This window comes from Oncorhynchus nerka, linkage group LG24 (genome assembly GCF_034236695.1).
Source record: "Oncorhynchus nerka isolate Pitt River linkage group LG24, Oner_Uvic_2.0, whole genome shotgun sequence".
NCBI classification, from domain to species: Eukaryota; Metazoa; Chordata; class Actinopteri; order Salmoniformes; family Salmonidae; genus Oncorhynchus; species Oncorhynchus nerka.
Genome location: NC_088419.1, coordinates 77,120,333 through 77,138,958, shown reverse-complemented (window position 1 = coordinate 77,138,958; position 18,626 = coordinate 77,120,333). Strand labels below are relative to the sequence as shown.

The window sequence follows — 18,626 nt, the reverse complement described above, 5'->3', positions numbered from 1 at the left end:
GGTTACCAGAATGAGTTACCAGAATAGGACACCAGAATGGGTTACTAGAAGAGGTTACCAGAATGAGTTACCAGAATAGGTTCCCAGAATGGGTTATTAGAAGAGGTTACCAGAATGAGTTACCAGAATAGGTTACCAGGATGGGTTACTAGAATAGGTTACCAGAATGAGTTACTAGAATAGGTTACCAGAATAGGACACCAGAATGGGTTACTAGAAGAGGTTACCAGAATAGGACACCAGAATGGGTTACTAGAATAGGTTACCAGAATGAGTTACCAGAATAGGACACCAGAATGGGTTACTAGAAGAGATTACCAGAATGAGTTACCAGAATAGGACACCAGAATGGGTTACTAGAAGAGGTTACCAGAATGAGTTACCAGAATAGGTTCCCAGAATGGGTTACTAGAAGAGGTTACCAGAATGAGTTACCAGAATAGGACACCAGAATGGGTTACTAGAAGAGGTTACCAGAATGAGTTACCAGAATAGGACACCAGAATGGGTTACTAGAATAGGTTACCAGAATGAGTTACCAGAATAGGACACCAGAATGGGTTACTAGAAGAGGTTACCAGAATGAGTTACCAGAATAGGACACCAGAATGGGTTACTTGAAGAGGTTACCAGAATGAGTTACCAGAATAGGACACCAGAATGGGTTACTAGAAGAGGTTACCAGAATGAGTTACCAGAATAGGTTCCCAGAATGGGTTACTAGAAGAGGTTACCAGAATGAGTTACCAGAATAGGTTCCCAGAATGGGTTACTAGAATAGGTTACCAGAATGAGTTACTAGAATAGGTTACCAGAATGAGTTACCAGAATAGGACACCAGAATGGGTTACCAGAATAGGACACCAGAATGAGTTACCAGAATAGGACACCAGAATGGGTTACTAGAATAGGTTACCAGAATGGCTTACTAGAATAGGTTACCAGAATGGGTTACTGGAATAGGTTACCAGAATGGGTTACTAGAAGAGGTTACCAGAATGAGTTACCAGAATAGGTTCCCAGAATGGGTTACTAGAAGAGGTTACCAGAATGAGTTACCAGAATAGGTTACCAGAATGAGTTACCAGAATAGGTTACCAGAATGGGTTACTAGAATGGGTTACCAGAATGAGTTACTAGAATGGGTTACTAGAAGAGGTTACCAGATTGAGTTACCAGAATAGGACACCAGAATGGGTTACGAGAAGAGGTTACCAGAATGAGTTACCAGAATAGGACACCAGAATGGGTTACTAGAAGAGGTTACCAGAATGAGTTACCAGAATAGGACACCAGAATGGGTTACTAGAAGAGGTTACCAGAATGAGTTACCAGAATAGGACACCAGAATGGGTTACTAGAATAGGTTACCAGAATGAGTTACCAGAATAGGACACCAGAATGGGTTATTAGAAGAGGTTACCAGAATGAGTTACCAGAATAGGTTCCCAGAATGGGTTACTAGAAGAGGTTACCAGAATGAGTTACCAGAATAGGTTACCAGAATGGGTTACTAGAATAGGTTACCAGAATGAGTTACCAGAATAGGACACCAGAATGGGTTAATAGAAGAGGTTACCAGAATGAGTTACCAGAATAGGACACCAGAATGGGTTACTAGAAGAGGTTACCAGAATGAGTTACCAGAATAGGACACCAGAATGGGTTACTAGAAGAGGTTACCAGTTTGAGTTACCAGAATAGGACACCAGAATGGGTTACTAGAAGAGGTTACCAGAATGAGTTACCAGAATAGGACACCAGAATGGGTTACTAGAAGAGGTTACCAGAATGAGTTACCAGAATAGGTTCCCAGAATGGGTTATTAGAAGAGGTTACCAGAATGAGTTACCAGAATAGGACACCAGAATGGGTTACTAGAATAGGTTACCAGAATGAGTTACCAGAATAGGACACCAGAATGGGTTACTAGAAGAGGTTACCAGAATGAGTTACCAGAATAGAATGACACCAGAATGGGTTACTAGAAGAATGGTTACCAGAATGAATGGGTTACTAGAAGAGGTTACCAGTGAGTTACCAGAATAGGTTCCAGAATGGGTTACTAGGTTCCCAGAATGGGTTACTAGAAGAGGTTACCAGAATGAGTTACCAGAATAGGACACCAGAATGGGTTACTAGAAGAGGTTACCAGAATGAGTTACCAGAATAGGACACCAGAATGGGTTACTAGAAGAGGTTACCAGAATGAGTTACCAGAATAGGTTCCCAGAATGGGTTACTAGAAGAGGTTACCAGAATGAGTTACCAGAATAGGTTCCCAGAATGGGTTATTAGAAGAGGTTACCAGAATGAGTTACCAGAATAGGACACCAGAATGGGTTACTAGAATAGGTTAGTTACCAGAATAGGACCAGAATGAGTTACCAGAATAGGAATAGGTTACCAGAATGGGTTACTAGGTTAAGAATGGGTTACTAGAAGAGGTTACCAGAATGAGTTACCAGAATAGGACACCAGAATGGGTTACTAGAAGAGGTTACCAGAATGAGTTACCAGAATAGGACACCAGAATGGGTTACTAGAAGAGGTTACCAGAATGAGTTACCAGAATAGGTTCCCAGAATGGGTTACTAGAAGAGGTTACCAGAATGAGTTACCAGAATAGGACACCAGAATGGGTTACTAGAAGAGGTTACCAGAATGAGTTACCAGAATAGGACACCAGAATGGGTTACTAGAAGAGGTTACCAGAATGAGTTACCAGAATAGGTTCCCAGAATGGGTTACTAGAAGAGGTTACCAGAATGAGTTACCAGAATAGGTTCCCAGAATGGGTTACTAGAATAGGTTACCAGAATGAGTTACTAGAATAGGTTACCAGAATGAGTTACCAGAATAGGACACCAGAATGGGTTACCAGAATAGGACACCAGAATGAGTTACCAGAATAGGACACCAGAATGGGTTACTAGAATAGGTTACCAGAATGGCTTACTAGAATAGGTTACCAGAATGGGTTACTGGAATAGGTTACCAGAATGGGTTACTAGAAGAGGTTACCAGAATGAGTTACCAGAATAGGTTCCCAGAATGGGTTACTAGAAGAGGTTACCAGAATGAGTTACCAGAATAGGTTACCAGAATGGGTTACTAGAATAGGTTACCAGAATGAGTTACTAGAATAGGTTACCAGAATGAGTTACCAGAATAGGACACCAGAATGGGTTACTAGAAGAGGTTACCAGAATGAGTTACCAGAATAGGACACCAGAATGGGTTACTAGAAGAGGTTACCAGAATGAGTTACCAGAATAGGTTCCCAGAATGGATTATTAGAAGAGGTTACCAGAATGAGTTACCAGAATAGGTTACCAGAATGGGTTACTAGAATAGGTTACCAGAATGAGTTACTAGAATAGGTTACCAGAATAGGACACCAGAATGGGTTACTAGAAGAGGTTACCAGAATGAGTTACCAGAATAGGACACCAGAATGGGTTACTAGAATAGGTTACCAGAATGAGTTACCAGAATAGGACACCAGAATGGGTTACTAGAAGAGGTTACCAGAATGAGTTACCAGAATAGGACACCAGAATGGGTTACTAGAAGAGGTTACCAGAATGAGTTACCAGAATAGGTTACCAGAATGGGTTACCAGAAGAGGTTACCAGAATGAGTTACCAGAATAGGACACCAGAATGGGTTACTAGAAGAGGTTACCAGAATGAGTTACCAGAATAGGACACCAGAATGGGTTACTAGAAGAGGTTACCAGAATGAGTTACCAGAATAGGACACCAGAATGGGTTACTAGAAGAGGTTACCAGAATGAGTTACCAGAATAGGACACCAGAATGGGTTACTAGAATAGGTTACCAGAATGGGTTACTAGAATAGGTTACCAGAATGGCTTACTAGAATAGGTTACCAGAATGGGTTACTAGAAAAGGTTACCAGAATGGGTTACTAGAATAGGTTACCAGAATGGGTTACTAGAATAGGTTACCAGAATGAGTTACTAGAATAGGTTACCAGAATGAGTTACTAGAATAGGTTACCAGAATGAGTTACTAGAATGAGTTACTAGAATAGGTTACTAGAATAGGTTACCAGAATGGGTTACTAGAATAGGTTACCAGAATGGGTTACTAGAATAGGTTACCAGAATGAGTTACTAGAATAGGTTAGGGGTTAAAGACTATGGACAGAGGGGTTAGGGGTTAAATGCTGTAGACAGAGCGGTTAGGGGTAAAAGGCTATGGACAGAGGGGTTAGGGGTTAAAGACTATGGACAGAGGGGTTAGGGGTTAAAGGCTATGGACCGAGGGGTTAGGGGTTAAAGACTATGGACAGAGGGGTTAGGGGTTAAAGACTATGGACAGAGGGGTTAGGGGTTAAATGCTGTAGACACAGGGGTTAGGGGTTAAAGGCTATGGACAGAGTGGTTAGGGGTTAAAAGCTATGGACAAAGGGGTTAGGGGTTAAAGGCTATGGACAGAAGGGTTAGGGGTTAAAAGCTATGGACAGAGTGGTTAGGGGTTAAAGGCTATGGACAGAAGGGTTAGAGGTTAAAGGCTATGGACAGAAGGGTTAGGGGTTAAAGGATATGGACAGAAGGGTTAGGGGTTAAAGACTATGGACAGAAGGGTATAGGGGTTAAAGGATATGGACAGAAGGGTTAGGGGTTAAAGGTTATGGATAGAGGGGTTAGGGGTTAAAGGATATGGACAGAAGGGTATAGGGGTTAAAGGCTATGGACAGAAGGGTATAGGGGTTAAAGGCTATGGATAGAGGAGTTAGGGGTTAAAGGCTATGGACAGAAGGGTATAGGGGTTAAAGGCAATGGACAGAGGGGTTAGGGGTTAAAGACTATGGACAGAGGGGTTAGGGGTTAAAGACTATGGACAGAGGGGTTAGGGGTTAAATGCTGTAGACACAGGGGTTAGGGGTTAAAGGCTATGGACAGAGTGGTTAGGGGTTAAAAGCTATGGACAGAGGGGTTAGGGGTTAAAGGCTATGGACAGAAGGGTTAGAGGTTAAAGGCTATGGACAGAAGGGTTAGGGGTTAAAGGATATGGACAGAAGGGTTAGGGGTTAAAGACTATGGACAGAAGGGTTAGAGGTTAAAGGCTATGGACAGAAGGGTATAGGGGTTAAAGGATATGGACAGAAGGGTTAGGGATTAAAGGTTATGGATAGAGGGGTTAGGGGTTAAAGGATATGGACAGAAGGGTATAGGGGTTAAAGGCTATGGACAGAAGGGTATAGGGGTTAAAGGCTATGGATAGAGGGGTTAGGGGTTAAAGGCTATGGACAGAAGGGTTAGAGGTTAAAGGCTATGGACAGAAGGGTATAGGGGTTAAAGGATATGGACAGAAGGGTTAGGGATTAAAGGTTATGGATAGAGGGGTTAGGGGTTAAAGGATATGGACAGAAGGGTATAGGGGTTAAAGGCTATGGACAGAAGGGTATAGGGGTTAAAGGCTATGGATAGAGGGGTTAGGGGTTAAAGGCTATGGACAGAAGGGTATAGGGGTTAAAGGCTATGGATAGAGGGGTTAGGGGTTAAAGGCTATGGACAGAAGGGTATAGGGGTTAAAGGCTATGGACAGAGGGGTTAGGGGTTAAAGGCTATGGATAGATGGGTTAGGGGTTAAAGGCTATGGACAGAAGGTTATAGGGGTTAAAGGCTATGGACAGAGGGGTTAGGGGTAAAAGGATATGGACAGATGGGTTAGGGGTTAAAGGCTATGGACAGAAGGGTATAGGGGTTAAAGGCTATGGACAGAAGGGTATAGGGGTTAAAGGCTATGGATAGATGGGTTAGGGGTTAAAGGCTATGGATAGATGGGTTAGGGGTTAAAGGCTATGGACAGAAGGTTATAGGGGTTAAAGGCTATAGACAGAGGGGTTAGGGGTAAAAGGATATGGACAGATGGGTTAGGGGTTAAAGGTTATGGATAGAGGGGTTAGGGGTTAAAGGATATGGACAGAGGGGTTAGGGGTTAAAGGCTATGGATAGAGGGGTTAGGGGTTAAAGGATATGGACAGAGGGGTTAGGGGTTAAAGGCTATGGATAGAGGGGTTAGAGGTTAAAGGATATGGATAGAGGGGTTGGGGGTTAAATGCTATGGATAGAGGGGTTAGGGGTTAAAGGAGAATTTATTGCAGCATTTGCATGCCTTATTTACAGGGCCGACGGCTGCCCTGAACAGACATCAGAGAACATCTAGGACCTCAGTGTTCCTGGCAGGGGGTGGAGAGTCACCCCAGGGGGGTGTAGGATCACCCGCTTTAAATGGGGTTATTTTTGGAGCATCAGAGAGGCAGAGTGGTAGGAAGTCAAAAGTTATGGACAGAGGGGTTAGCTGTTAAAGGAAGGCAGGCAGGCTGTACAGTAGTCTGGTAGAGTGGTGTACAGTAGTCTGGTAGAGTGGTGTACAGTAGTCTGGTAGAGTGGTGTACAGTAGTCTGGTAGAGTGGTGTACAGCAGAGTGGTAGAGTGGTGTACAGTAGAGTGGTAGAGTGGTGTACAGTAGTCTGGAAGAGTGGTGTACAGTAGTCTGGTAGAGTGGTGTACAGCAGAGTGGTAGTGTGGTGTACAGTAGAGTGGTAGAGTGTTGTACAGTAGTCTGGTAGAGTGGTGTACAGTAGTCTGGAAGATTGGTGTACAGTAGTCTGGTAGAGTGGTGTACAGCAGAGTGGTAGAGTGGTGTACAGTAGAGTGGTAGAGTGTTGTACAGTAGTCTGGTAGAGTGGTGTACAGTAGTCTGGAAGAGTGGTGTACAGTAGTCTGGTAGAGTGGTGTACAGTAGAGTGGTGTACAGTAGTCTGGTAGAGTGTTGTACAGTAGTCTGGTAGAGTGTTGTACAGTAGTCTGGTAGAGTGTTGTACAGTAGTCTGGCAGAGTGGTGTACAGTAGTCTGGTAGAGTGGTGTACAGTAGTCTGGTAGAGTGGTGTACAGTAGAGTGGTAGAGTGTTGTACAGTAGTCTGGTAGAGTGGTGTACAGTAGTCTGGTCGAGTGGTGTACAGTAGTCTGGTAGAGCGGTGTACAGTAGAGTGGTGTACAGTAGTCTGGTAGAGTGGTGTACGGTAGTCTGGTAGAGTGGTGTACAGTAGTCTGGTAGAGTGGTGTACAGTAATCTGGTAGAGTGGGGTACAGTAGTCTGGTAGAGTGGTGTACAGTAGTCTGGTAGAGTGGTGTACAGTAGCCTGGTAGAGCGGTGTACAGTAGAGTGGTGTACAGTAGTCTAGTAGAGCGGTGTACAGTAGAGTGGTGTATAGTAGTCTGGTAGAGTGGTGTACAGTAATCTGGTAGAGTGGGGTACAGTAGTCTGGTAGAGTGGTGTACAGTAGTCTGGTAGAGTGGTGTACAGTAATCTGGTAGAGTGAGGTACAGTATACTGGTAGAGTGTTGTACAGTAGTCTGATAGAGTGGTGTACAGTAGTCTGGTAGAGTGGGGTACAGTAGTCTGATAGAGTGGTGTACAGTAGTCTGGTAGAGTGGGGTACAGTAGTCTGGTAGAGTGGTGTACAGTAGAGTGGTGTACAGTAGTCTGGTAGAGTGGGGTACAGTAGTCTGGTAGAGTGGTGTACAGTAGTCTGGTAGAGTGGGGTACAGTAGTCTGGTAGAGTGGTGTACAGTAGAGTGGTGTACAGTAGTCTGGTAGAGTGGGGTACAGTAGTCTGGTAGAGTGGTGTACAGTAGTCTGGTAGAGTGGGGTACAGTAGTCTGGTAGAGTGGTGTACAGTCATCTGGTAGAGTGGTGAACAGTAGTCTAGTAGAGTGTGGGATAGTAACAAAGTGCTAAAGATAGGATTGGTGTTTGGATGGAAATGTGTGAGACAATGCTGTAGTTTGTGTTTCATGATGTGTGTGCGTGTGCGTGCATGCTATGTGTGTGGTTCAGCTATGCATCAGTTTGTGTGTGTGTTTTCCTAATCTGCCCCATACTTATCCCTGTCCATAACACAGATAGCAGGAGAGGTCCTCTCTGTCTTCCACTGTATAATCCCCTCTATGTAACTGATAGGAAGAGCTGCGTGTGCCTCATACCTCGTAAAGACACCATAAAGACAGAGACACAGGGTGTGTATTTCTGTACGTCCATGAGTAGGTGCATTTAAGTGTGTGTTTCTATGTGTGTGTGAGCGTGTGTGTGTGTGCGTGCATGCGTGTGTGCATGGTGCATGCGCACCTGCGAAAGAGGGCGAGCGAGAGAGAGGGAGAAAACGCGAGAGCGCGAGATAGGGAGGTAGAGAGAGGGCGAGAGGGAGAGAACGTAAAAGAGGGAGAGAGAGAGGGAGAGGGAAAGGGGGAGAGAGAGAGAGGGAGAAAACGAGAGAGCGCGAGATAGGGAGGTAGAGAGAGGGCGAGAGGGAGAGAACTTAAAAGAGGGAGAGAGAGAGTGAAAGAGAGAGGGAGAGGGAAAGGGGGAGAGGGAGAGAACGAGAGAGCACGAGATAGGGAGGTAGAGAGAGGGCGAGAGGGAGAGAACGTAAAAGAGGGAGAGAGAGAGGGAGAGGGAAAGGGGGAGAGAGAGAGAGCGAGAGAGGGAGCGACAGACAGACAGACAGATAGTGTGAAGGGTGATATGAAGCTCTGTGCATAGCTTAACCTCCGTAGCTGAACTGCAGAGTGTGCTACAGGAGTACAGTGATGAGAGCAGACATGTCCGTCAAAACATATCGCAATGCAAGCCCACGGCATCAGATTTCCCTTCCATCTTTTTATACTGGAAGAAGTCTTCAGGGGGTTTCAGGTGTGGATTGTGATACTCATAATAAATGTTGATTAGGATTATAATGCTAACAAGTGGAATTTAATGATCAGGAAATGATCATACACTACTGCACTGTATGCTGTATGTTGCCTTTGATTTCTGTCAAGAAGGCTGTTCTTGCGATGTGGAACACAAGAGTAGTTGATCTGGCCTGGAAATAGCCAAGCTTTTAATACTTAGAAGTCTGAGTCCAAAATGGCACCCTATGGGCCCTGGTCAAAACTTCTGCACTATAGGGAATAGCCGGTGTACTATTTGGGACTCAGACTTATTAAACCGGGGACCAGGGACCAGGGACTAGAATGGCTGACAGGGGGTAAGACACTGACAGGGTGGGTTAAGACAAAGCAGAGGGAAACAGGTGTGGGATCCAGCATGGAGACACAGCATTTCCCCAGAGTGAACAGTCCATGACAAGGCAATCTAGGACATCAAATGGCACCAGTCGTTGAGGTTGTTTAGCTTAGTTGCAGATCTGTTTGTGCTTTAGCCAATTCCTCTGTCATGTTGGTTGTCATGCCAAACATAGCCAATTCCTCTGTCATGTTGGTTGCCATGCCAAACATAGCCAATTCCTCTGTCATGTTGGTTGTCATGCCAAACATAATCAATTCCTCTGTCATGTTGGTTGTCATGCCAAACATAGCTAATTCCTCTGTCATGTTGGTTGCCATGCCAAACATAGTCAATACCTCTGTCATGTTGGTTGCCATGCCAAACATAGCCAATTCCTCTGTCATGTTGGTTGCCATGCCAAACATAGTCAATACCTCTGTCATGTTGGTTGCCATGCCTAACATAGCCAATTCCTCTGTCATGTTGGTTGCCATGCTAAACATAATCAATTCTTCTGTTGTGTTGGTTGCCATGCTAAACATAATCAATTCCTCTGTTGTGTTGGTTGCCATGCCAAACATAATCAATTCCTCTGTCGTGTTGGTTGCCATGCCAAACATAATCAATTCTTCTGTTGTGTTGGTTGTCATGCCAAACATAATCAATTCCTCTGTCATGTTGGTTGTCATGCCAAACATAGCTAATTCCTCTGTCATGTTAGTTGTCATGCCAAACATAGCCAATTCCACTGTCATGTTGGTTGCCATGCCAAACATAGCCAATTCCTCTGTCATGTTGGTTGCCATGCCAAACATAGTCAATACCTCTGTCATGTTGGTTGCCATGCCTAACATAGCCAATTCCTCTGTCATGTTGGTTGCCATGCTAAACATAATCAATTCTTCTGTTGTGTTGGTTGCCATGCTAAACATAATCAATTCCTCTGTTGTGTTGGTTGCCATGCCAAACATAATCAATTCCTCTGTCGTGTTGGTTGCCATGCCAAACATAATCAATTATTCTGTTGTGTTGGTTGCCATGCCAAACATAATCAATTCCTCTGTCGTGTTGGTTGCCATGCCAAACATAATCAATTCCTCTGTCGTGTTGGTTGCCATGCCAAACATAATCAATTCCTCTGTCGTGTTGGTTGCCATGCCAAACATAATCAATTCCTCTGTCGTGTTGGTTGCCATGCCAAACATAATCAATTCTTCTGTTGTGTTGGTTGCCATGCCAAACATAATCAATTCCTCTGTCGTGTTGGTTGCCATGCCAAACATAATCAATTCCTCTGTCGTGTTGGTTGCCATGCCAAACATAATCAATTCCTCTGTTGTGTTGGTTGCCATGCCAAACATAATCAATTCCTCTGTCGTGTTGGTTGCCATGCTAAACATAATCAATTCTTCTGTTGTGTTGGTTGCCATGCTAAACATAATCAATTCCTCTGTTGTGTTGGTTGCCATGCTAAACATAATCAATTCCTCTGTTGTGTTTATTTGCCATGCCAAACATAATCAATTCCTCTGTCGTGTTGGTTGCCATGCCAAACATAATCAGTTTCTCTGTTGTGTTGGTTGCCATGCCAAACATAATAAATTCCTCTGTTGTGTTGGTTGCCATTATTTAACTAGGCAAGTCAGTTAAGAACAAATTCTTATTTATAGCATGACTTGGGGACTTGACTGCTCCAAACAACAACTAGGGACCTTTAAATGACATTATTCTCAATCAATTGAGTCCTTGAGATGGGCAATCATACCCTTTAATCTTGATGAAAACACATCCCACTGTCTCTCCACCCTGTAGGAAACAAATAGGACATCATGTTCTTTGTGAGGCATCAGTGGAAAAGAAACCCAACCTCCAGGATCACAATCTCACTTAGCAAATGACATAATCTAATACATTTTATTAAATTACTTTTTTCTGTTTAGTCCACACTTTGCGTGTGAGTAGAACTGACTCGTTCACATTTCCTGTCTCCATGTAAATCCACAGTTATTCTCAATTACTTAACGTTAAAACTTCTTCAGGATAGGGGGCAGTATTCGGAAGTTTGGATGAATGAGGTGCACAAAGTAAACTGCCTGTTACTCAGGCCCAGAAGCTAGGATATGCATATAATTAGTAGTATTGGATAGAAAACACTCTAAAGTTTCCAGAACTGTTAAAATAATGAATGTGAGTATAACAAAACTGATATGGCAGGCGAAAACCGGAGGACAATCCATCCAGAATTGTTTTTTTTCCAGCTCACCACTGATTACAATGGCTGGCAATGGGAATATAAAAGGAATACCTCCCAGATTGCAGTTCAACAGTCTTTAGAAGGAGTTTCAGGCTTGTTTTTTGAAAAATGAGCTAGAGTTTGTAGTTTTTGTAAGTGACTCCCATTTTGGCTGTAGTGTTTGTAGCACATTCCGGTGAGGGCACTTCGTTATTTATCTCCGGTAATTAATATACTATTCTCCATCTTAAATTGTATAGTTTATTTACATATTAGGATACCTGAGGATTGATTAGGATCATTGTTTGACTTGTTTGGAAGAAGTTTAATGGTAACTTACGGGATTCATTTGTATGCATTTTGAACGAGGGAAATCGGTGGATTACTGAGTCAAGCGCGCCAACTAAACTGACTTTTTGGGATATAAAGAAGGATTTTCCCGAATAAAACAACCATTTGTGATGTAGCTGGGACCCTTGAGATTGCAAACAGAGAAAGATCTTCAAAGGTAAGTGATTTATTTTATCGCAATTTCTACCTTTCGCGGTGCATCTGCTTGGTTGGAAATTGTTTTTAATGCTTTTGTATGTGGGGCTCTGTTCTCAGATAATCGCATGGTATGCTTTTGCCGTAAAGCCTTTTTTAAATCTGACACAACGGCTGGATTAACAAGAAGTTAAGCTTTTAACCGATGTATAACGCTTATATTTTCATGAGTGTTTAATATTACAAATTGTGTGTTTTTGAATTTCGCACTCTGCAATTTCACCGGATGTTGTCGAGGCCGGGCGCTAGCGGTATGCCTTTCCCAAAGGTTAAGTAGCGTTGCTCTGTCAAAGGACCCCATGGTGTGTGGATCTCTATAACTGTGAGTGTGTGTGTGTGTGTGTGTCTGCATGCGTGCGTTTGTTTGTTTGTTTGTGCGTGTGTGTGTTTGTGTGTGCGCATGTGTTGATCAGCAAGCACGTGAGGCTGACGTCACTAGCTACAGGGCCTTTAGAAAAGATTCACACCCCTTAACTTTTTCCACATTTTGTTGTGTTACAGCCTGAATTTAAAATGTATTAAATTTAGATTTTTGGGATACTGACCTACACACAATACCCCATAATGTCAAAGTGTAATTATGTTTTCAGAAACATTTTGAAATTAATTAAATGAATGAAACGTTGAAATGTCTTTAGTCAATAAGTATTCAACCCCTTTGTTATGGCAAGTGTAAATAAATCCAGGAGAAAACATTTCCTTAACTGTTGCCACAAAGTTGGAAGCACAGAATCGTCTAGAATCTCATTGTATGCTGTACAGTTCAGATTTCCCTTCACTGGAACTAAGGGGCCTAGCCCGAACCATGAAACACAGCCCCAGACCATTATTCCTACTCCACCAAACATTACTTTACTATGCATTGGGGCAGATAGCTTTCTCCTGGCATCCGCCAAACACAGATTTGTCTGTCAGACTGCTCGATTGTGAAGCGTGATTCATCACGCAGCCTCATATTATACACCTGTCAGCAATGGTGTGGCTTAAATAGCCAAATCTACTAATTTGAAGGGGTGTCCACATACTTTTGTATATATAGTGTACTTTAAAATAACTTAAACCAAATCGAAACAGTATAGAAAAGATAATGGACCTGTATTCATGCAGTTTCTTGACTCGCTACTAATCACCCAAATGAAAGCTAGACAATGAGTTTGAAACCCCTGCTCTACATGGAAACAATCTCTCAACTAAACCAAGCTCTGAGGTCATTCAGAATGAAGGAGTGAGAGAATGGGTCATGTCTGGACGTCACTGACCCAGTCCAGTTGGCATGACCATGAAAGGACATACAGATACATACTAGTGGGATACAGGCAAACATAAACATAGCCAGTGACAAACACATAACTTCAGGTTAGAGAGACGGTGTGTGTGTGTGTGTGTGTGTGTGTGTGTGTGTGTGTGTGTGTGTGTGTGTGTGTGTGTGTGTGTGTGTGTGTGTGTGTGTGTGTGTGTGTGTGTGTGTGTGTGTGTGTGTGTGTGTGTGTGTGTGTGTGTACCCTATGGGTCCTGGTCAAAAGTAGTGCACTATATAGGGAATAGGGTGCAAACTTTGACACAGTCTCAGTCTGAGTGTTGTTGTTTTTGTAGTCAAGGTTAAGTTGCATGGCAACCACCTCTCATGGTCAAGCCTAGGTTCAAATAGTATTTGAAATCTTTCAAAAACTTTAAAGGGGTTTGCCTTAGCCTGTTTTGAGTGCCAGCTGGATGGCTTTTAGGACTTTTATATTGGTTCCATTGCAACAGGCAAACTCAATCAACCACATATAAAGTATTTCAAATGATTTCAAATAGTATTTGAAGGCAGTTTTGGCCCAGAGAGATGTGGAGATCTGACTGAAAGCTCCAAGGCTTTTAGCCAGAGATCAACACGTAGATCTCCAACTACCCTGGTACTAATTGACCACACTCTCCAAACACCAACAAGTTTGCCAGAAAGATACCCAATGAGGTCAAGTAGATGGTGTTTGTTCCCTCTCTTTAATTACTATAGGTCCTCTAAGAGGAGTTGTGTGATTGTGTGACACTCTCTCTCTAACTGACACTATGACAGATTATTAACAAATTATTGTTAAGTTAATTGTAATTAAAGAGAATATAATATATGAGCCATCAGCAGGATTATTTTCTCCATCCAAGCCAACAACATTCCATACACACACACACACACACACACGTCGCTGCTTTGATCGTGTCTAAAGCCGAATTCGCCATGGTCAAAGTATCACAGTGTCATCGCCATTACTCTTACTGAAGGTCTGGACTGGGGGTGTATACGATTACAACAACCAAGTCCTCCAGAACCCAATCCCAGCTCTGTAGGCTTACTGTGTGTGTGTGTGTGTGTGTGTGTGTGTGTGTGTGTGTGTGTGTGTGTGTGTGTGTGTGTGTGTGTGTGTGTGTGTGTGTGTGTGTGTGTGTGTGTGTGTGTGTGTGTGTGTGTGTGTATGGCTGTGACTGTGTGCAATTATTTTTTATGAATATTTTATGTAGGCCATGAATCTATCCTCCTTAGCAGCCTGTCTCTCTCTCTCACACACATACAGACACACACACACACACACACACACACACACACACACATACACACACACACACACACACACAAACAAACTCTTTCCCCATCCTTCACACCGGCGACAGCCAAGCAACCTTGCAGAAGAGTGTAACTGTACCCCTCTCCTCGTCCCACCCAATGTACTTTTCCGTTCAACAGCAGAAAACAAAGCAGACAGTCCTTCTTTTAGTACGCCCATTTCAGCATTACCAAAAATAATCACGGTGGAAAGTCACATCTCACATCTCCCTGGTGTAAACCTCTGCACATGTATCTCTCTGTGTGGACATGTAAACTGTAGCAGCTGTAAGTGTTGTTGTTATTGATGTTGCACAGTCTGCATTGTAAGTGTTGTTGTTGATGTTGTACAGTCTGCGTTATAAGTGTTGTTGTTGATGTTGTACAGTCTGCGTTGTAAGTGTTGTTGTTGATGTTGTACAGTCTGCGTTGTAAGTGTTGTTGTTGATGTTGTATAGTCTGCGTTGTAAGTGTTGTTGTTGATGTTGTACAGTCTGCGTTGTAAGTGTTGTTGTTGATGTTGTACAGTCTGCATTGTAAGTGTTGTTGTTGATGTTGTACAGTCTGCGTTGTAAGTGTTGTTGTTGATGTTGTACAGTCTGCGTTGTAAGTGTTGTTGTTGATGTTGTACAGTCTGCGTTGTAAGTGTTGTTGTTGATGTTGTACAGTCTGCGTTGTAAGTGTTGTTGTTGATGTTGTACAGTCTGCGTTGTAAGTGTTGTTGTTGATGTTGTACAGTCTGCGTTGTAAGTGTTGTTGTTGATGTTGTACAGTCTGCGTTGTAAGTGTTGTTATTCCACTCATTTGCTCATTCATTATTTGCAGTAAAGGAATTACATTGATAAAGTGAACAAGTGAGGTTGAGAAGTATTATTGAATATGAAAGGTTTCATTCAATAACGATTCAATACTGTCAGATAAATCATTCTGATTTGCATCAAATATTCATAGATTTTTTTTTGATTTTCACATCATCTTGAATGTGAATTTCCTAACGTGTATATACTAATACCCAATATAGTCTTTGATATAGATAACAAGGGATGGGTCAAATAATACATTCATTGTGATAGAGAAAAATGTACCACCCTAAGTTCTGAAGTTTGTCTCCTGTCAGAGTGGCTTGCTGGCTACCTTCAGTGTACACAGTATAACAAAAAGAAGAGCCTTCATGATTTTCTGGCGGTTCTCATTTTCGAGTTGAAATGTTAACAATATAATGACTTCACATGCAAGCAAATAATGTTTTTGGGGTCATAGCAAGGTTAACTTTCACTAAGGGCTATCCTGTATGCCAATAGTTAAAAAAATATCTGTAAAATGTTTCATGGGGCACCATTAAATGTATGATAGCTAAACTGTGATCGTTCTTGTGCAGTGTTTCTTGTTAGCTATCACCTTGCATGGGATGCAACCAACACCAAAGGGAAAGAGGTGCTAACATTCACATCATGGTTATGTGCACGCATGAGATTGCACGGAACCTCTGTAGAATAACAGAGAGAGATATACAGAAAAGGCTAACAAGAGGTTAAAACTACTGTAATTTGCTCTGATCTAATTTCATACCAGAATGCAAATGTATCAAAAGGTCTGATTGTTTTCATTATTGTTTTGCATTATCAAAAGTCTTCTTTTCCCACTTTTTCACAGCTGTACATTTCAAGACAATGAAATCTCCACGTCTCATTTGAGTCCATTTGTTAAAGCCAATTAGATATAGTGACACTCACCCCTGGTATTTTGGCACATTGGTAATGCCTACAGTCTTCTTCTCCTTCCCACCCATATCTCTCATCGATTCGGTCCCTTTTTTCCTCCAGCCGTCTGTTTACCTGTCCCTCTCTCCTTTCGTGAGTGGTAGTCGTGGTGATGTCTAAGTAAGAGTCACACTATAGTGTATACCTCTGTGTTCAGGTGAGCTCTGGGGGGACAGACCAGGTTATAGATGTCCACTTCTCTCCTCTCTGTGTGTACAGTGAGATAGCTCAGTGTACAGGGCTGGAGTAAGAGTCACTCTGCTCTGTAGTGGGGCCCTGAAGGACATCAGTCTATAGTATGGCGGGGGTGAGGAGGAGGAGGACAAGGAGGAGGGGTATAACTGGATAAGAGGCTTGGAGGTAGGAAGAGGAGGAGGGGTAATATAATGGTAGGATGGGTTAGGAGGGAGGAGGAGAGGGGCAGAGAAGGAAGGGAGGGGAAAGTAGGAGGAGGGGTACAAAGAAGGGAGTGGGCATGAAGGGCAGGTCCTGGGAGGGGGATTTTGGGGGTAGAGGGGGTACAGAATCAGGATGTGGGGAAAGGGAGGGAGGGGGCATGAGGGGCAGGGGAGATATAAAGAAGGGAAGGGGTCGAAGGGATTGATGGGACTGGAGAGGCAAGAGGGGTATGAACTAGATAAGAAGAGGCTCTATCTCTCTGCTCCTCCATTCACTCCTGGGACAACAGGGACAGATGGGAGTGAGGAAGTCTTCCAGGGAATGTGGCTTGTTAAAATGGAATGCCTGGAATGCTGAAGCGCCATGAGTCTCCGAATGGGGGAGAGGGGGTGGGGAGTAGGGGGAGGGGAGAGGGGGACAGCAAGAGTGGTGTAAGGGAGATGAGGTTAAGAGAGGGCTGACAACTGGAGAGTGGTTGAAATAAGGAAGAGAGATGATGGGGGTTTAAAGGCCTGACCACATGGGAGGATCAACATTTAAAAATGTATATAAGAATATAGATGCTGTAGCGTGTATTCAAATTATGTATCTTTCGTCTGTGTTTCATCATTTTCTTTCAAATCGCAAAAGGCTGAATGTATCTCTCCTGAGAAAGCATCCGAGCGAGCGAAACAGCACCTCTCTGTATGTGTAGCCCATCTTGGCCTATCTGATGCTGTCTAGTCAAAATGAGTATGACATTGTTGCCACCCATAGCATTAAATGCAAGGGAAGCCAGTGAAAACAAATATAAAATAATAGCCAATCAGCGTTGAGCTAAACTGAGTGAGCTCAACTGTGAATGGTCCTGGTGCACCCAAAAAAAGTATTAAGTGAAGTCAATTTGGATTTTCACCAATTCCATCACATCGAGAGCAAAACGTCAAATGACAGGAAAAATAATAATTGTTGCATCTTGTTGTGTTGTTGTCCTCTGGTGACTAGCTAGCTAGCTAAAATTGGCCCTTCCCTAAATTAGCCATGGATGGAGGTATCACTTTGGACTTGTGGGTTTTACTTAATTCTCCGTACTGGCCAATGATTAAAACAGAGTTTCTGATCCAACCATACATTCTTACATTGTGTCCCTGGCCTGAGAGGATAGAATGTGTAGCTAGATCTAATAAGCTAATGTTAACGAGCTAATGTTAACTAAGCTAATGTTAACTAGCTAATGTTAACTTGCTGGGTCATCGTTGCCCATGAAAGGAAGTTATGCTAGTGAGCAAGCATTTTAGCCAGGTAGCCAATGACAACAAAAACTAAAAGTGTACTGTATGTCATAGACCGTTTCTGTATGTCATATACCGTTTCTGTATGTCATAGACCGTTTCTGTATGTCATAGACCGTTTCTGTATGTCATATACCGTTTCTGTATGTCATAGACCGTTTCTGTATGCCATATACCGTTTCTGTATGTCATATACCGTTTCTGTATGTCATATACCGTTTCTGTATGTCATATACCGTTTATACCGTTTCTGTATGTCATATACCGTTTCTGTATGTCATAGACCGTTTCTGTATGTCATATACCGTTTCTGTATGCCATATACCGTTTCTGTATGTCATATACCGTTTCTGTATGCCATATACCGTTTCTGTTTCTGTATGTCATATACCGTTTCTGTATGTCATATACCGTTTCTGTATGCCATATACCGTTTCTGTTTCTGTATGTCATATACCGTTTCTGTATGTCATATACCGTTTCTGTATGTCATAGACCGTTTCTGTATGTCATATACCGTTTCTGTATGTCATAGACCGTTTCTGTATGTCATATACCGTTTCTGTATGCCATATACCGTTTCTGTATGCCATATACCATATACCGTTTCTGTATGCCATATACCGTTTCTGTATGTCATATACCGTTTCTGTATGCCATATACCGTTTCTGTTTCTGTATGTCATATACCGTTTCTGTATGTCATATACCGTTTCTGTATGCCATATACCGTTTCTGTTTCTGTATGTCA

At 42.8% G+C, this 18,626-nt stretch overlaps 1 protein-coding gene across 1 annotated transcript in view; it reads right to left on the bottom strand.

Moving 5' to 3' along the window:
• mylk4b (myosin light chain kinase family, member 4b) overlaps window positions 1-16,457 on the bottom strand; it is a 75,696-nt gene extending 59,239 nt beyond the window's left edge. Inside the window, exon 1 of the mRNA XM_029633149.2 lies at window positions 16,179-16,457. Within this exon, the coding sequence (XP_029489009.2) occupies window positions 16,179-16,243 (65 nt within the window). The 5' untranslated portion in view covers window positions 16,244-16,457. The remainder of the gene's footprint in view (window positions 1-16,178) is intronic.
• Window positions 16,458-18,626: the final 2,169 nt, after the last annotated feature.